Raw genomic sequence first — 16,863 nt, 5'->3', positions numbered from 1 at the left:
TTACACAGTAGTAGGCAGTTGTTTTTTGATTAAGGATTAAGGATTTTTTGTTTTGATTTTCACAGATTATTTCAATTGGCTTTGGTGTAAGGAGTCTGTGGCTTGCCAGTTTGCTGCTGGAGGTGTCCATGGAGAAATATATATTTCTGCATTCTTGTTTGAGTATAAATAACTACTTAACAATGTACAAAATTTTAATTAAAAACTACATTCTAAAAATGACAGTATTTGTACTTTCAGATTTTTCAGATTTTGAATATTCACTACAAAAACAATTTAAATAGAGTTATCTGAAAGATTCTCTTTCTTCAGCAATCCAGAACATTTTATTTTTTAATTTATTCCCCAAGATAAATCAGCATCTGAAATAGCTAAGATATACTACAGCTTTCATATACAATACTGTTACCTCCTCAAAAAAGTTTGCTTGGGAGAACAAATAATTAATATCAATTTCCAAGGTGAAAAGGGGAATAAAACCTCTACAGAACTACAAAGAATTTTTCATGGTGTTTTGTGAAGAATCACAAAACAAGTTGGAGGCTATTTACATCAAGTATAATCTCTCATGAACTATTTTACAGAGTAACATAAATATCCTTTAATATTCAGTCACTTGGAAATAGCATAACAAAATAACTCCTGGGCACTTAAGCAAAACAGATGAAATATAACGAGCGACTCCAAATCAAAATATGTTGATGTTCTCTCAAAAACTCAGCGTGTCTCTGGAAGATATTATGCTGCATACAAAAAGAGTTCTTAACACTAACAGATACAGAGAAAAATGAACTTGGGAATATTAGCCCACACTTGGATGCAGTATGTGCATTTTTTCCGAATTCTTATAGAAAAAAGCTTTAGCATCTGGAGTTTGTCATGCAGCTCCCACGTATTTGCAAGTGAACGAGGACAGTCACTACTTTCTGCTTTTATTATGCCACATAGCTTAGAGTATTGCATGTCTCTCCAAAGTCCTGTGCTTTTGTTGAAATCCTGCCTTCATCATGCTGGCTATTACTCAGTGCTTAGATAAAAATATGGATAAAAGCAAATTTTCACCAATAACACCACCGCATGCAGGGAAGTTCTTCAAGATTCTCTGTTCTCCGTACATTCCTGAAAAGGACACCCCATGGGTCACTGCTAAAATCTCCCCAGCCTGCAAGAGTGGGTCTCTCAGGGGAGACCCACCATCTGATGTAAAAGCAGCAGTTGCTGTACAACCACCCATAAACATTAAACTCATTCTCATCTTGTATGGGTGGATTTTTCAAGGCACACCCAATTTAGTAACACAAGTCTCACCAGCTTCCCCGTGCAATTCTTCTCCACATCATGCTGGTACTTGCGAAAGTGCTAACCCAGCTAGTCTTGATGTAGGACACATGCAGGTTTGCTTTGTTGCTTTACTCCTCAGAGGTGAAAATGAAGCGCATAGTAAAACAGGTAAAATATTGCAGTTCTTCTGCTGCTGTGTTTCTAATCATGAGAGTTGTTTTGTGCCTTGGCGAGATGCTGGACAGAATGACAGTAAGTATTTTACACTCATGTAAGCAGGCCAGCCTCTGCCAGGGCAGCTCGCAATTCCCAAATCACAGTTGACTGGTGATTATTGTTGAGTTTCCAGTTGAGTAGCACAGCACAGTCTCTTGTATTATCATAGGTAGACAGGGAATGGGAAATATTATGCTTCAATGCTACTGTGATCTATATCCTTAAAAGTATAGGTGCAGATAAAGTCTTTGTTTAATATAAAATTCTGCTAAGAACTACTTTTGTTTAGCTCTTTCTCACATTCTGAAGATGAAACCACAAATACTTAACATTTCACACAAACCACAAATGCAACTCGATGTGAAAGGTGACATACACATGAGAAATTACAAAGCTCTAAACCCACAACACCGAACCTGGGACATTCCAGCAGCTTGCCCTGCAGTCTACCTCAGACAGAAAAAGCAAAGAGTCACGTCTGATTTTTCAGTGCTGGGACATTTATGAAAGACAGAATGGTAAATATCTTTACACTTAACATTTCGGGGCCCTGATAATAAATGTTTTCATAACTATCACAGAATCACAGAATGTTAGGGATTGGAAGGACCTCAAAAGATCATCTAGTCCAATCCCCCTGCCAGAGCAGGAACACTTAGATGAGGTTACACAGGAAGGTGTCCAGGCAGGTTTTGAATATCTCCAGAGTAGGAGACTCCACACACCCCTGGGCAGCCTGCTCCAGTGTTCTGATACCCTCACTGAGAAGAGGTTTCTTCTCAAATTTATGTGGAATCTCTTTTATTCCAGTTTGTACCCATTACCCCTTGTCCTACCACTGGTTGTCACCAAGAAGAGCCTGGCTCCATCCTCGTGACACTCACCCTTTATATATCTGTAAACATTAATGCGGTCACCCCTCAGTCTCCTCTTCTCCAAGCTAAAGAGACCCAGCTCCCTCAGCCCTTCTTCATAAGGGAGATGCTCCACTCCCTTAATCATCTTTGTTGCCCTGCACTGGACTCTCTCCAGCAGTTCCCTGTCCTTCTTGAACTGAGGGGCCCAGAACTGGACACAATATTCCAGATGTGGTCTCACCAGGGCAGAGTAGAGGGGAAGGAGAACCTCTCTTGACCTACTAACCATCCCCCTTCTAATACATCCGAGGATGCCATTGGCCTTCCTGGCCACAAGGGCACAGTGCTGGCTCATGGTCATTCTGCTGTCCACCAGGACCCCCAGGTCCCTTTCCCCTACACTGCTCTCTAATAGGTCATTCCCCAACTTATACTGGAACCAAGATAACAGTATTAATACTTCTTTAAATTATTATAGCATGATGTTGCCAAGCAAAGAGGCAATGGGCACTATCACAAATCCTTAAAAAAGACAGTGATTAAGTGTACTTCCTTTTTTTTCTTTTTTTTTTTTTTGAATAGAAAAATAAAGCTTCTGTAGCTCTCAGCAATGCATTTTTCTGACACCAAAGCTACCTCTTAAAAATCCTTTCAATATGCAAAAGCAAACCTCTCTTCTCTACATTTAAAACATGAATAAGTGTACAAAAATGTTACAATTCAGTGAGTGACTTCAGATCACGAACATACTCAGAACTTAACTGAGGACAAAACTATAGGTTTGTCATTTGTGCAAGCAAAATATCTGCTCAGTTGCTCATCAAATGCCACAGTACTAAACACTGTCCATTATTGGAGTTGTATGTTTAGAAATGAGTTAAGAATTATTTGCCCTTTTACATTTCTGTTGCCCTTTTTTTGCCTTTTTTACAGATCTGACAACATTATTTTGTCTAAAGATGCAGTTATTTCTAAGCATGATTCTGCTTCCCATAATATTCATTATAAAATTAAAGACAATACACAGAAGTTCAGGTGAGTACATAGTTGATAAATCCAGCCTATAGGTACTAAGAAACAATTCAGTTTGCATCAACAAAGATGCTCTGCCTCTTATCACTATCATATGTTTTAGAGTATTTAACCACACTGTATTGCAGTTCTTGATCTTGAATGTGTAGTTGGTTGATTGCTAGTTAACTGTTACTAATAAATCAGCAAAGCAGCTCGATCTTTATTTGATTTAAACCACATAGCTGAACAGTTTTTTGGTGTGACAATCATGAGGGAATCAATAATGCAGAAGGAATAAATAATGAAGAGGGAATAAATGCCCTTTTTTCTAATACAAGAACATTCAGATGTCAAATGAAGGTACCAAAAGACAGATTCAAGACAAAAAAAAGGAGTTACTTCTTCAAATAACTTGTAATCTAAGAATCATTTGCCAAAACACACACTGGATGATAAAATGGGTTAAAAACTGACTGAAAGCAATTAATGGAAAAAAAGTGGCTATTAAATACAATAAACACATCTCCTGAACCACAGGTTGTTGAATATAGTGAATATACTGGTATACTGAATATTTACACAGGAGAAGTAACGCTACATGTTTGCTCTATTCTTGTGGGTTTTGTTTGCTGGTTGTTTTGTTTGTTAGTGTTTTTATTTGTTTGGTTGGTTTTGGTTTTTTGCCACGCATTCATCAGTAGTCATGGGTAGAAAAAAAATACTGAACTAGACAGACCTTTGGTCTGAGCAGTTGCCTGTTGTTTCTCCCTGTGTTGAAGGAATTTTTTTCTCTACTAAAAATTAGTCCAGTACTTCTGCCATGTTGCTTAAGTACTGCACTTAAATCTTTTTGTATCCCAGAATAAATACTGAGGACATACTGAATATCCACAAAACCACAAGTACCAAACTTTATAAACCAGTATGAGTCAAACTAAATAAAATTCCACTCGTTACACTAATGGAGTTCCAAAAGTCCCCCCAAAGCCCAGAAACATTGGCACAGTGTACAATTTATGTAACGATTCTGTGGAAAACCCTAGAAGTGCTGGAGCAATGCTCTGCCTCTCCCCTACCACAAGAATGATCCACAAAACAATGTAAAATCGGTTCTCAATTAAATGAATTTTCATCCAGACAAAACAAAGCAGAGGAGATGCCCATAACTTGGTTTCCTTTACTCTCCTGGGAAGCCTTATGCTATCAGCACATGTTAAGAGAGGAACAACAAATGGTTCCCATTTGCCTAAGGATTTACATTAAAAGCATCAGCCAAACAGTAAAGGAAGAGCCATTCCTATGGGGAACTGGAAATCACTTGCTTCAAAGTGCTCTCACTTTTTCCCCCCCTCTCTCTAAGAAATATTTTTAAAAGAAATGACAGAATATTTTTTTTAAGAGCACAGTTTTCTTCCAGAGTTGAATTTCAGAATCACAAATAAGTGGATGTCCTATCCAAGAAACATGGTTTTAGGCCTATAAAAATACTTTTCAATATTACTCTAAATTTAATCACAGTAGCATCCTAATGTTTCCTAAGAAAGACAAAATAACACAGCTTAGCTCCACTTAGTTTCAAAAGCAAATATTTTCACAGCAGATCTGTGATAATGCAGCACTTCTGGTACATAACGGAGGACTTCGTTGTTACAGAGAGTTGTTTTCTTGGGAAGTCCATTGAACTGTCAAAAGATTCCACTCTACCAGAATATGAGGATACTTACCCTTTCCCAAAGACTTACACATGCTGATGTCAAGACAATATATTCCAGAAAATCCCAAGGCTTGAAACAAATTTCACAGGGACGAAATACAGCCACCAGACTAACTTTTTGCTATGGTTAGGGCATACGGCACATTCAAATGCGGTGTATGGAAGGGGTGACTGAGGTAAGAAGGATCGAGCTGAACTAGAATCTTCTGGCAAACTATTGATCTACTATAGTCTTCTTAGAAAAGAAATTCTGGAGACATTGTGTCAAAGAGAGTTTAATGTCAGTATCTTACAAAACAACATTAAAAATGTTTCATAATCTTAACATAAGTATGGATTCTATTAACATTACTTATTCTATTAACATTATTTATTCTATTAACACCTTTATTGAATTACATTTATTCATTCTGACTCCTTTCTTCTCCTGCCTTCATTTTCAACTAGGACTTAAATAGCTATTTTTCTAGAGAACGGCAATACTGAGATCTGTTTACAAAAATTTCTCTGATCACCCACAGTATTTAAGTAACAACACTGTATGATGAGTCCGTATCCCTTCTTTTGCCAGTTCAACCACTAACGCTTGAAACAGTTATGCAATATCTTCTGAAGTCACAAAAATAATTTGCAGCATTTGTTTACATACTTTAAGGAAACTCCAGAAGCACTAACATACTTTGTCTTTCTCAAAAAGAATTTAGACTTTCATGCCATCTTCTCTACTATTCCATCTGACTTCTTGGTTTATTACAACATCCTCTTTTTGGAGATCACAGATATAATTTTTGGAGGGAAATATACAAATCTCCTCCAATGAGGAGAAGTTTAGGCTTGGATCCTGAAAACATTATATAGACTTCATGTTGCAACAAGCATATTCCCCTCCTTGAGAACCTTAGAGTTAGATAAGTAATTTAATTCAGTCTTTTGTAGGCAGATATTGAATCTTTTGTTTATTGCACAGTATACACAAGCAAATAATGTTTTACAGGTGTGTATTTTCAAATTCTTCATTTTTTCTAATTGCCAAATGCAATAGCCAAAAATTATGCCTCAACAGATGCATTCTGACTCTAATGTAATCTCGGCCAGATTCTGAGGCTAGTATTTGTCTTTTTGAACACAATTGTGTGCTGACACCAAAACAAGAAGTCAATGTTAAGGCCTTCAAAACAGCCGAGGCCACCATTTACTGAGGCTTGTATTGCCATTTACCTCATATCTACTGACTCATGTAAATTTGGCAACTGACCATTTATATAATTTATGCTGAACACTCTAACGTTTTACCAATATATGGACAGAAGAAAAGCAGGGGGAATGAATTTAAAAATATCTATCTTTGATAACTTACTGAGGTTCCTTTCATAGAAGGCACATTAACAAGTCAGCTATCCTGCAATGAAAATTGATGTATTACCTCGAGAAATCTGATCCAAAGGCAAAGCAGATCACACTGTTACAATGTATAATTCATGTTGTCATCATGACACTATAATTTAATTAAGAGGCAAACACATTTTGCCTCCTCAGCAATTATTTTTAAAAATCTGTGTCATATGTGATAAACATGATTGTGCAAATGACTGTATCAACGATTTATATGATTTCTCTCATAGAGGCTTCCCAAATCTAAACATTTTTGAGAGTGTTTGTCAATAAATTGGCACTTCCGGCATATGCATAATAACATATTTTGACTACATTAAAAAAAAATTAAGTGATAAAAATCAATCTGCCATAGCATTGAAGTTTCCTGAATAGGCTTAAAATGCATCTCCAGCAGTCTATGCTACTTGAGTGTTAAATAATGAGGTAGCACATTGTTCCAAAATTGTTCTGAATTATGTAAACCATTTGCTACATGCTGTTTAGACTTCATTCTTTGTTTAGAGTTGTTTGGGAAAGCAGCACTTCTTGTCTTCTCTGGCTTCCTGGTTTTGCTTTTCTTCTCAGGAAGCTTATTACTAAAATTTTTCCTTTTATCTTTTGATTTTTCTTCTTCCACGACTTCTTCGTCCTCTCCTTCATCCTCTTCTTCCTCCTCTCCCACATCCTCTTCCTCCTCTTCTCCTTCTTCCCCCTCTTCCTCTTTTCCTTCTTGTTCCTCCTCTCCCTCTTCCCCTTCTTGTTCCTCCTCTCCCTCTTCCCCTTCTTGTTCCTCTCCTCCCTCTTCCTCTTCTTCTTCCCCTTCTTGTTCCTCCTCTTCCTCTTCTTCTTCCCCTTCTTGTTCCTCCTCTTCCTCTTCCCCTTCTTGTTCTTCCTCTCCCTCTTCTCCTTCTTGTTCCTCCTCTCGCTCTTCCCCTTCTTCTTCCTCCCCTCCCTCTTCCTCTTTTTCTCCCTCTTCTTCTTCCTCCCCTCCCTCTTCCTCTTCTTCTCCCTCTTCTTCTTCTAGTCCCTCTTTTCCCTCATCTTCTTCAACTCCCTCTTCTTCCTCCCCTGCTCCCTCATCTTCTTCTACCCCTGGTCCCTCTTCTTCATCTTCTTCTTCCCCTTGCTCTTCTTCATTTTCCCACTCCTCTTCTTCCTTGTTTTTATCTTCTTCCCCCTCCTCCCCATCTGCTTCTCCCTTTGCTCCTTCCTCTTCCTCCTCCTCCTCATCTTCTCTTTTTTCTTCCACTTCATCCTCCTCCTCTTCTCCTTCTTCTTCCACTTCATCCTCCTCCTCTTCTCCTTCTTCTTCCACCTCCGTAGTCTTCCTATTTGCATCTTCCTCTTCCTGTTCTTCTTTGGATACCTCTTCTTCTTCCCTCCCTGCCAATGATTCTTCTAACTCCTCCTCTTCACCCTCTCTGTCTTTTTCGTTCTCCTCTTCTTTGTTTTCTCCTTCATTTTCCTTCTCATCATTTCCTTCCTCTTCTGCCTCCACCTCTTTTTCTTCCTCCCCCTCTGTATCTTCACCTCTTTCCTCACACTCATCTCTTCCCTCACTTTTAACATGCTCCTCCTTTTCTTTTTCAGTGTTTTCCTCTTTTGCATACTCCTCTTCCTCCTCCATATCCTCCTTTTCTCCCTCATTCAGCTTTTCTTCTTCCTCCATCACCCTGCCTTCCTCATCTCCTTGCTCTTTACCTTCTTCCTGATTAATCTCTTCAACCTCTTCTGCACCCTCATTCTCAGTGTCTCTTTCAGCCTGTGATTCCTCTCTTGCACTTTCTTCCTCATTATCTTTTTCCTCTTTGTCTTCATCTCTTTCTACTGAAACTTCATCTCTGTCTTTAACCTCACTCTCTTCTTCTTCCTCCCCTAGTTCACCTTCACTCTCAACTGTTTCATGTGGTTTTTCTTTTCCACTTTCACCCTTTTCACTGACTTCACTCTCCTGCTCTTGATTAGATTCCTCCTCATTCTTAATTTCTAACTCTCTGTCTTCATCAGATTTAGCTTCAGTGTTTGTTTCTTCTTCATTTGGGCTTTTTATATCAGTCTCTCCAACACAGTCGTTCTCATTTTTTGGAGCTTCCATCTCCTCAGTTTCACTGTCTTCTTTTTCTAAGTCCACATCTTTTACTTTTTCTACTGTTTTCATTGCCTTCTGGACCTCTCTGCCTTTATAGTAGTCCTCTTCTTTTCCCCTACTCTTATACCTGTATTTTGCAAGATCATTACTACTTTCCTCAGTTGAAGATGACGACATAGTTACAGCTATTTGTTTCAAAAACGGATCCTTTCTTTTAAACCCTTTCTGCTCGTTACTACCTTCGTCTCCTCTGACGCATATTCTTTCACATTTATCAGATTCTTCAACAACATCCTTTATTTTGTTTTGACTTTCTATTGCATCTTGACTACCTTGCTTTTTAACAGGACTGTATTTTTGTACAATTAACAAATCAGTCTGGGGCTGATCCCTGGACACAGAAGGAAGTACATCTATTTTAAGCGATTGCTTAGATTTAAAAGCTTTTGACTTTTTATTGGAAGAGTTTGTTTTTTCAGTCAGAGTTTGTTTTTCAGTGGGAAGATTGAAAGTTACACCCTCTTTGACAAATTCTGGATTTTCCACATGTTCTTTTTCCTTTTTCACTAATCTGCATTTGTCCCTAGTAATTCGTTGAACACCACTTTTCAAAGTACTAGCACTTTGTGAATGTTCAGATTTACCTTTCGTTGTATTTTTTTTGGCCACAGGCTTCCCTACAAAGGCACTACTTTTTTCTAAATCTTGTTCTGGTAGCTCTGAAAGTGAAGACTGCTTTTGTAAAGAGCCAAAGTCTGATTTTGAGCCCTCCTTCATGAAATCAGAATCCTTGTTTTTCAGCCCACCCTTACCATCTCCTTTCAGTTTCACATTTTTATTGTTCTTCTATTCCACATGAGAAGCAGAAAATTAAAAAGAAAGAAGGAAAGCATTAAGGACAAATGACAGCAAAAGAAAAAAGGTTACAAAAACATCTGAACAAGAAAAAAACCAATTTGTGTGAGGTGACTAAAAGATAGCATAGAAGGTAGAGTATTTAACATGTAATGGATATACAAGTGCACATAGTAGAAGAATGTAACGTTCTGTTGATGGCAAATGTACTACTACACCTTTTTCACTATCCAAGCATTCAAAGTAAACACAATAAAACTGTGCAGCCAGAATCATGTCCCATAAGTTAGAGCATATGCAATGTGTGCGGTTGTGCGAACAGAAGAAAAGAACTACAGTTCTCTTACACCTTCCTCCACCTTTCCCCTTGGGCAATCTTCTGATACACTCGCCGTTACGTTATTTCTATTAAATTCAAATATCTGTTGTCTTCTGCTTTAAATTTTACACTTGTTTAACAAACTCTACAGATTAATTTTTAAAATATAAAATAAAATTATATATACCACATGCTGAAATGGTGGGATCACTTTAGGAGTGCAACAGAAAGATAATACATAAGTATTTTAATCTCATAATTAAAGCCAGTGTTATTGCTCCTCTAGATATACTCCATGGTGAATATCTGTATATAAAATCCTTACTTACATTGTGTCCTAGAAGTCAATTAAAATATTTTAATATCAACAAACCAGTACAAATGTATAGTATAAGATTAAGCTACAAAGTGTATATGATAGTCCGTTGCTCCTGAAACTGCTGAAATATTATATATTCTCATCTCAAACTATGCTGGATATGAGGAGTTCTATGTGTCTGCACAAATTCTCCCTGACTTCAGTCAGCTGCTTAGAATTTTACCTCATGTATATTCAGAGAATTAGCAAGAGGAGGCCTACAAAATTTGCCTAGCTTTTTCAGAATTCCAAACAAAACAATAAAGTACAAGGATAATACAAGAATTCTAGATCTTTTCAACATCAAACAACAAACAAACAAACAAACAAACAAATAAATAAATAAATAAAATTAGCTACAGTACCTTTTGTTTTTGGAGTGGTGATAATTTCAAGGACTGGTCACTGGGATTCAATCTCATTGCATGTGTCTGCAAAAAATGAGATCTCTGTTAAAAAAATATATATAACTAATAGGGACAGCAGCATCAAAGCCCAGTTTTACTAAACACAGCTATTATAGGAACATTTTAGTCTTATTGCACAGTTCAGGTTGAGACAAATATGTATGATCACTCACCTCACCTATTTCACTTCCACTCCCTCATTTACTGCTTATAGAGTGGTAATCAGCTCAGATGTCAACATCGAAACTGTCTGTAGAGACTGAAAGCTACATGATCTCTCTTACAGCCCACAAGCACATTTTAGATCCACCTTCCACTCACTGCGAAATTGTGGCTACAAATATAAGACCTTACTTCCTTGTCATCACAATGTTCAACTTAACAACCAGTTTGATACCACAGCCTTGAAATAACTCATTCAAAGAAACATTACATAGCAGAAATTTTCCTTGGAATTTTCTTTGTATTTTTGTCAAGTTTTCCTGACAGACTTTTTTCAAATTTACTGTTTCATTCTGATAAATGTTTTGCAATTGATTCAGAATGGATACAAAACCAAAAAGAAGAATGCAATCTAGCACAAAAAGCGTGCAATAATGTCTCAGTAAATTAATGATGGCCATGTTGTGCATCATATCTGAAAATAATTTTCTTATTGTAAATTAAAATAAAGTTTTATAACTGTTAAATAAATGGTATGGACTAACAGATTGCTAAATTACTAAGTACCATAAGTACCAACAAGTACTAATTTTTGTAAAATGTGCAACTTGTCCAGCATAACTGACAACACATCCTGAGCTGAGTACAGAGTCTCATTTGTTTCCATTCCATTGAAGTTTAAAAAAAGACAAAAACCAACACTTTTTCCAGTGCACTCCATTAAGGCCAGGACATGCCCTATCTGCTGAGAGAACACGAAAAGGAACAGGAAAAGACAGCTCTCTGCTTCATTTCCTGCAACTTTCTCTTGGAAATCATCAAGATGAGGAAAGCCAGAGATCAAGATCACTGTGTGGTATCCAGCATCCTTCTTCTTTCTGATATCCAGAGCTAAATTGTGGCGAAGGACTACACTACTTGGGGCTGCTTCAGTCTCATATTACAACACTACTTGGAAAATGAAAATAAACTTAAGCATTGGACAATGATGATATGAAATGCACACTTGTGTAACAGTATGTTGGTACATGATGCCACATATTACATTTCAGGCTAGCCAGGAGTTGTGTACTGGAACTCGAAATATTATTTAGCTGCTTTATTCTTCTGCTGCATAAAAAAACGATTGAATGATGGATTCATTAGTGGAAAACATTACCATATTTAGGATGTCAGTTGTATCTCCAAGATTTCTGTCATTATTTTCATTATCTGAATCTTCTTCAGCAGAGCCTTCACCAGGTTTATCTTTTTGAGGATTCTTTTCTTTAAGGTAAAATAAGGGCAAGTAAACAAATACCATAGGAACGAGTAATATATAGCAAACAGAACATCCCACTCTTGTAAAACACAGATTATCTCTATTTTACTGACACAGGACTGAAGTCCTGAGACTCCTCACTCCCTCAGCCTAAAGCACAGCAGAAATGCTTCCACCCCCATTTCGTCAGTATTAACATTAGAGGTAACTTAGCAATCTGGCCTCTGTGGGCTGTAGATCTCTGACTAGTTTTGCAGGCTTTGAAAGCATAAATATTACATGGGACAAAGCTGCTTTTGCATAATCTTTTTAATAAGAGTGTACCAATTAGACTACATTAGCTGCAGTCATATTATCTATAATCTATTGCACATTATATGTGTCATGGATAAAGAGACAGTGAGTTTAACTCCAATGCAGCATCATAAAAATGTACTTACGTAATTTTCAGGTTCACATCAAATTAATCAGGTGTATGATCAGCTTATTATGGCACAAAACCTGAGGGTTTAGGCCTCAGAAGTGTCTAAAGGCATTTCAAATCTCACTGCATTGCTTTCCTGGAACCAAAAATGCTAATGGACATGCTGGTAGCTTAATTCTAACTGAATTAATTACTTTCAAATTGGATTTAACTGTCCAATAAATCTGAGCTAATTTTTACACAGCAGCTCTGCATTCTGTACTCTTCAGCATTGCTCTTCCCAGGAAATCACACATGCTCAGGAATTCGTATGAAGTCCAAAACTGCTCTAGAGAATCTGTGCAAAAATCCAGCACTACCAGTGCCACTGTTATCCAGGCTTTTGCATTAGCTAAAATATTGCAAATCCTTATTATCCTAGATAACAGAGAGTGAAAAGTACTTTTGCATTTCCAAATGAAGAAGAAAGCTCCTATAAGAATTAGCAGACGTCTTTTCTTACCCAAGGTCTCCTGTAGGCCTTCCTGTGTCTTTATGGCTGTTCCTAATAATTTTTTTCCTGTACTCTTTTTTTTTTTTTTTGTGAAAATGGGGCAAGTGGTTACTAATCTTCCAGTATTTTTGTGAAGTCATATTTCTACAGGCTTGAGGAACCTCAGGTACAATTCAGAAGTTGTTTTTCTTTCACTCAACCCTCCTCTAAATCTCTAAGCACATTTTCCAAACATGAACCAAGTGTGAGGCAATTTCTTGCAGGCATTTCTCAACTTTCATGTTTGTATTCTGCCAGAAGCTCTTGAGATAAGACTGAACCTAAACCTTCTTTGATGTTCAAACTGAGCATTTTTTTATGAATGATGAGAGCCAAACTAGGTAATTCTCCGAAAACAGCAACAAGATGGGGAGACACTTCACCTTTTCCATGGTCTCTGTCTTTCATAGGTTCAGCTTTAGGAAGACTTGTTGCAGAAAAACAGAGTGGGCTAGTGTTGCTAGTCACAGGCAATGAAGAATTTAAGCAGCTTTCTCCCAGTGGAGGCAGACTTCGTGCCATTCGAATAAACTGTTCCGGTGACCTTTCCTTCAGAAGATTAAAAGAAAAATAATAGAGAATAACAGTAGAATAATAAAATATAAGCAACCTCCCACACTTAACACTTGTATTTTCCTTCAGTTAATGATCCAGTGTTGTAACTTTGTATGCAAAGCATAACAAAATTTCTTGACCATTTTAATTATTTATAAAAAGTGGAGAGATATAGGAGGATATTTTAGGTCGTTTCTACACAATAGTCTCAAACAGGCCTAAAATATGGAAAAAGGATACAAATAATTTTTATTTTTATTTAAAATGAAAATAATAGTTTCCCAAATAACACTGAGTTACTCCATCCACAGCTTCAATATATTTTTACAAGATAAATGTGGTTTTGTGGTAGAGTTAGTTTTCAAACAGGTATGTGAAATGATCCAACTCATTGTGCTGCTAAAGAAATCACACAGAAAGTTTAGTGGAGATAGAGACGAAACTTCTATTTTAAGTAGCTACACACTCTTAGGATCATTTTAAGCTGACTGTGAAACTTTCCCCTTTGATATTATATAAACTATGAACTTGTTTATTCTATTCAAGGACTCAGAAGGAACACCAAAAAGAGTCAGGTTCTTTTTACTCTTTTAATTCTTCTAAAATATTTGTCAAAAGGAAGAGGTCTACATTTTAGAGTAAAAAAATTACAAAAGCAATTTGAGTCTTCTTCGTGGAAATAAACACGTAAAATCTGACCAATACCTATCTTTTACCTGCATCTGTTTTGGGACCAGGGCAGCTATCATTCTTCTTTTTATACATTCAAATTAAACACATATTTTAGGGAGTATGCTGGGTTTATGTGTGACTTTAGTTTAAAAAGCGTTTTTTTGTTTCCTGAAACAGGTATGCCAACTCTAAACAGCTCTGAATTTACCCTCTCTCGACGCCGCATTCGTGCTGATGTTAGTTGCAAGGTGTTTGTGAGTAGTGAGTCCCCAGTCATTTCAGAGATAGTAGCAGTCAAACGGCTCTCATTCAAATCTTCTAAGAGTAATTCTTCAGATCCTTCAGGTCTTGGAGCAGCAAAAACTAGCATGTGACAACCACCACAAGCAACCTACAGCACCAAAAAAGGTCTGCTTATTTCATCTGCAAGTATCAGTACAAGGATCTCTTTTTCTTAAAATCATCTTTAGGGATTTAGATGCTTAGAAAAATATGATAAAAGTAAGAGATGTTAAATTGCTTCAAATTTAGGTCCTACTGAAGTTAGGAAGATAAAAGTACATAATTACAAGTATTGATGACTAGTGGTCTATATCTTCTTCTTACTTAAATACAACATATTTGCATTGAACAGAACACAAGATAGGTCTGTCAAATTATTGATACAGAAGAAAGCTAAGGTATTTCCACTAACATTGAAGAGATTTGAGCTAATTATTTTGAAACAAGTCAAATGTGAGCAATACTGGTAACTTCAGCGATACAAATCTAGATATTTTATCACAAAATCCACAAAATATAATGCAAAGTCCTATTCCCTTCAATAGGCGAAGTATAATTGCATACAGATCAGAGGGTTAAATGCCTAAAAAGGTTAAGTCCCTTACCACTTCTGATAAAACTTCCTTAAAATGTAAGTCCAGCAAACAAACAAAAGTGAGCCACAGACCTTTGCCCCAAATTTTGCTCAATCCTGAGTCATGCTTGCATTTTTGAATGCCAGCAATTCTGCAATATTTATTTCCTAAACACCTCAGGAAACAGATGAAAACAATGTCCTTAAAGGAAAAGAGTATTTCTCTTTTCTCATTCCATTTGGATTCAAGAAAGCAACTCCTCAAATTTTCTTAAGAAAATCATTAAAAAGATGTCGCTCTGGTGCTTTCAGAACAGATATTAGTTTCCCTCCTACTGCGAACAATCTAAGACCAACAAATATTTATTTTTATAGGTTATTACCAGCTCTACAGACCAAAATACTACAGCATAATACTACTTAATAAAACCCTAAAAAGCAGTCTGTGTGTGCAATCCAAGCCAAAGTAAATTAGCAATATGAGATATAATTCCATTTTTCTTTCAATATGTATTGTCTACCAATTAAATGTTGTAGAAAAAAATAATTATATAATGAGATTTCAACTCTCATTAATAACGTGCTTCATAAAAATATACACGTTTTGATATCTGAGAAGCATGAACAAAAGTTTTACCAAAAGGACTGTGAACCTCAGGAAATTATAACATAAAGTGGGATCAAACTGATTTGTATAATTCTCTTCTCCAAGTCCTAACTTGCCGTGTCGTCCATCTCCAAAAGTAAACATGAGGCCATTCTCTGTACACAGAAAAAAAAATTAATTTTATTAATAACAAAGATACAGTACAAAACCAGGGCAAAATCATTACCAAAAAAGTAACAGGCCATGCAAGTAAGGAATATTTCTCCTGCGAAAGCAAAACCTGAACAATTCTTTTCAGATTTTCAACAGATGAATATGACCCAAATATATATATATTTCCAGACAAAATACTGTTGGAGATTAGTTAGTCTAGACAATTCTAGAAAAAAACAAACAAAAAATGCCAACAAAACACTAAGATTGAAATTGTATAGCAACGCAAAGGCTTCTAAACAAGAATACTTGTTTGCAAGTAATGATTATGAGGTAACAATTCCCCAGGAGACACCATGTACAGAAGCATGCATGGCATGGCATGGCTGGGAATCAAACTTTCCTAATATGAAACCTGTCTTTCTCACCAGCTCACTTAACCTTTAGAACTAGTAAGTCTGCATATGACTTCTACTGCTCATTTTATAACGAAAGCTTTTACAGGATAATAGAGAGTCACTAGAAATCGATTTCAGAATTTTTCGCTTACATACCTGCAACTACAGCAGTATGATTTTCCCCACATGTAATGTTACATATTTTATGCCTCCTCAAATGTTTCACAGACTTTGGTACTGAAGTTTCAAAAATGAAAGTACCATGTCCCAGCTGCCCATATTGTCCAAGTCCAAAAGTATATACATCTGTCTCTGAAAATGTACAAAATAATTACTTAAATTTATCAGTTATGAACAAAATTAAAAAAACAAAACAAAACAAAACAAAAACAACAACAACCAAACAACCAAACAAACAAAAACACAAAAAAACCCACAAACAAACAGGCAACGAAGCACCGAAATATATAAAGAAAATAATTTTGGATGGTTCAATATGCAATATATTTTCTAACATAACTGCAAAATAATCCGCTGATCACATGTATACAAAAAATCAGCTAACAAAAAATTTATGGGAGTATATATACTGCAATTAATTTGAAACCATAGTGTTTACATATGTGCGCATTTTCAAGCAGAATAGGCTCACCTTAATTTCTGATTACCTGCATGTACACCACATTACCCTAATTTTAATAGACTAGACCTCTTTAAACCAATACTAATTTGAGTCTAAGAAGAGACTGGAACAACAGG

The 16,863-nt window shown here is 36.5% G+C and overlaps 1 protein-coding gene across 2 annotated transcripts in view; it reads right to left on the bottom strand.

Moving 5' to 3' along the window:
- Positions 1 to 5,109: 5,109 nt before the first annotated feature.
- The window catches only part of RPGR (retinitis pigmentosa GTPase regulator), a 41,091-nt gene continuing 29,337 nt past the window's right edge, over positions 5,110 to 16,863 (bottom strand). For both annotated transcript variants that reach the window (XM_065859939.2, XM_071811976.1), the window contains 7 exons: positions 16,261 to 16,416; positions 15,584 to 15,708; positions 14,299 to 14,481; positions 13,247 to 13,412; positions 11,806 to 11,912; positions 10,443 to 10,508; positions 5,110 to 9,391 (listed from right to left, as the gene is read on the bottom strand). In XM_065859939.2, the coding sequence (XP_065716011.2) occupies positions 6,878 to 9,391; positions 10,443 to 10,508; positions 11,806 to 11,912; positions 13,247 to 13,412; positions 14,299 to 14,481; positions 15,584 to 15,708; positions 16,261 to 16,416 (3,317 nt within the window). In that variant the 3' untranslated portion in view covers positions 5,110 to 6,877. The remainder of the gene's footprint in view (positions 9,392 to 10,442; positions 10,509 to 11,805; positions 11,913 to 13,246; positions 13,413 to 14,298; positions 14,482 to 15,583; positions 15,709 to 16,260; positions 16,417 to 16,863) is intronic.

This window comes from Patagioenas fasciata, chromosome 1, assembly GCF_037038585.1.
Source record: "Patagioenas fasciata isolate bPatFas1 chromosome 1, bPatFas1.hap1, whole genome shotgun sequence".
Classification (NCBI taxonomy): domain Eukaryota; kingdom Metazoa; phylum Chordata; class Aves; order Columbiformes; family Columbidae; genus Patagioenas; species Patagioenas fasciata.
Note: the sequence above shows the minus strand (reverse complement) of the source record. Positions and strands in the feature narration are given on the sequence as shown.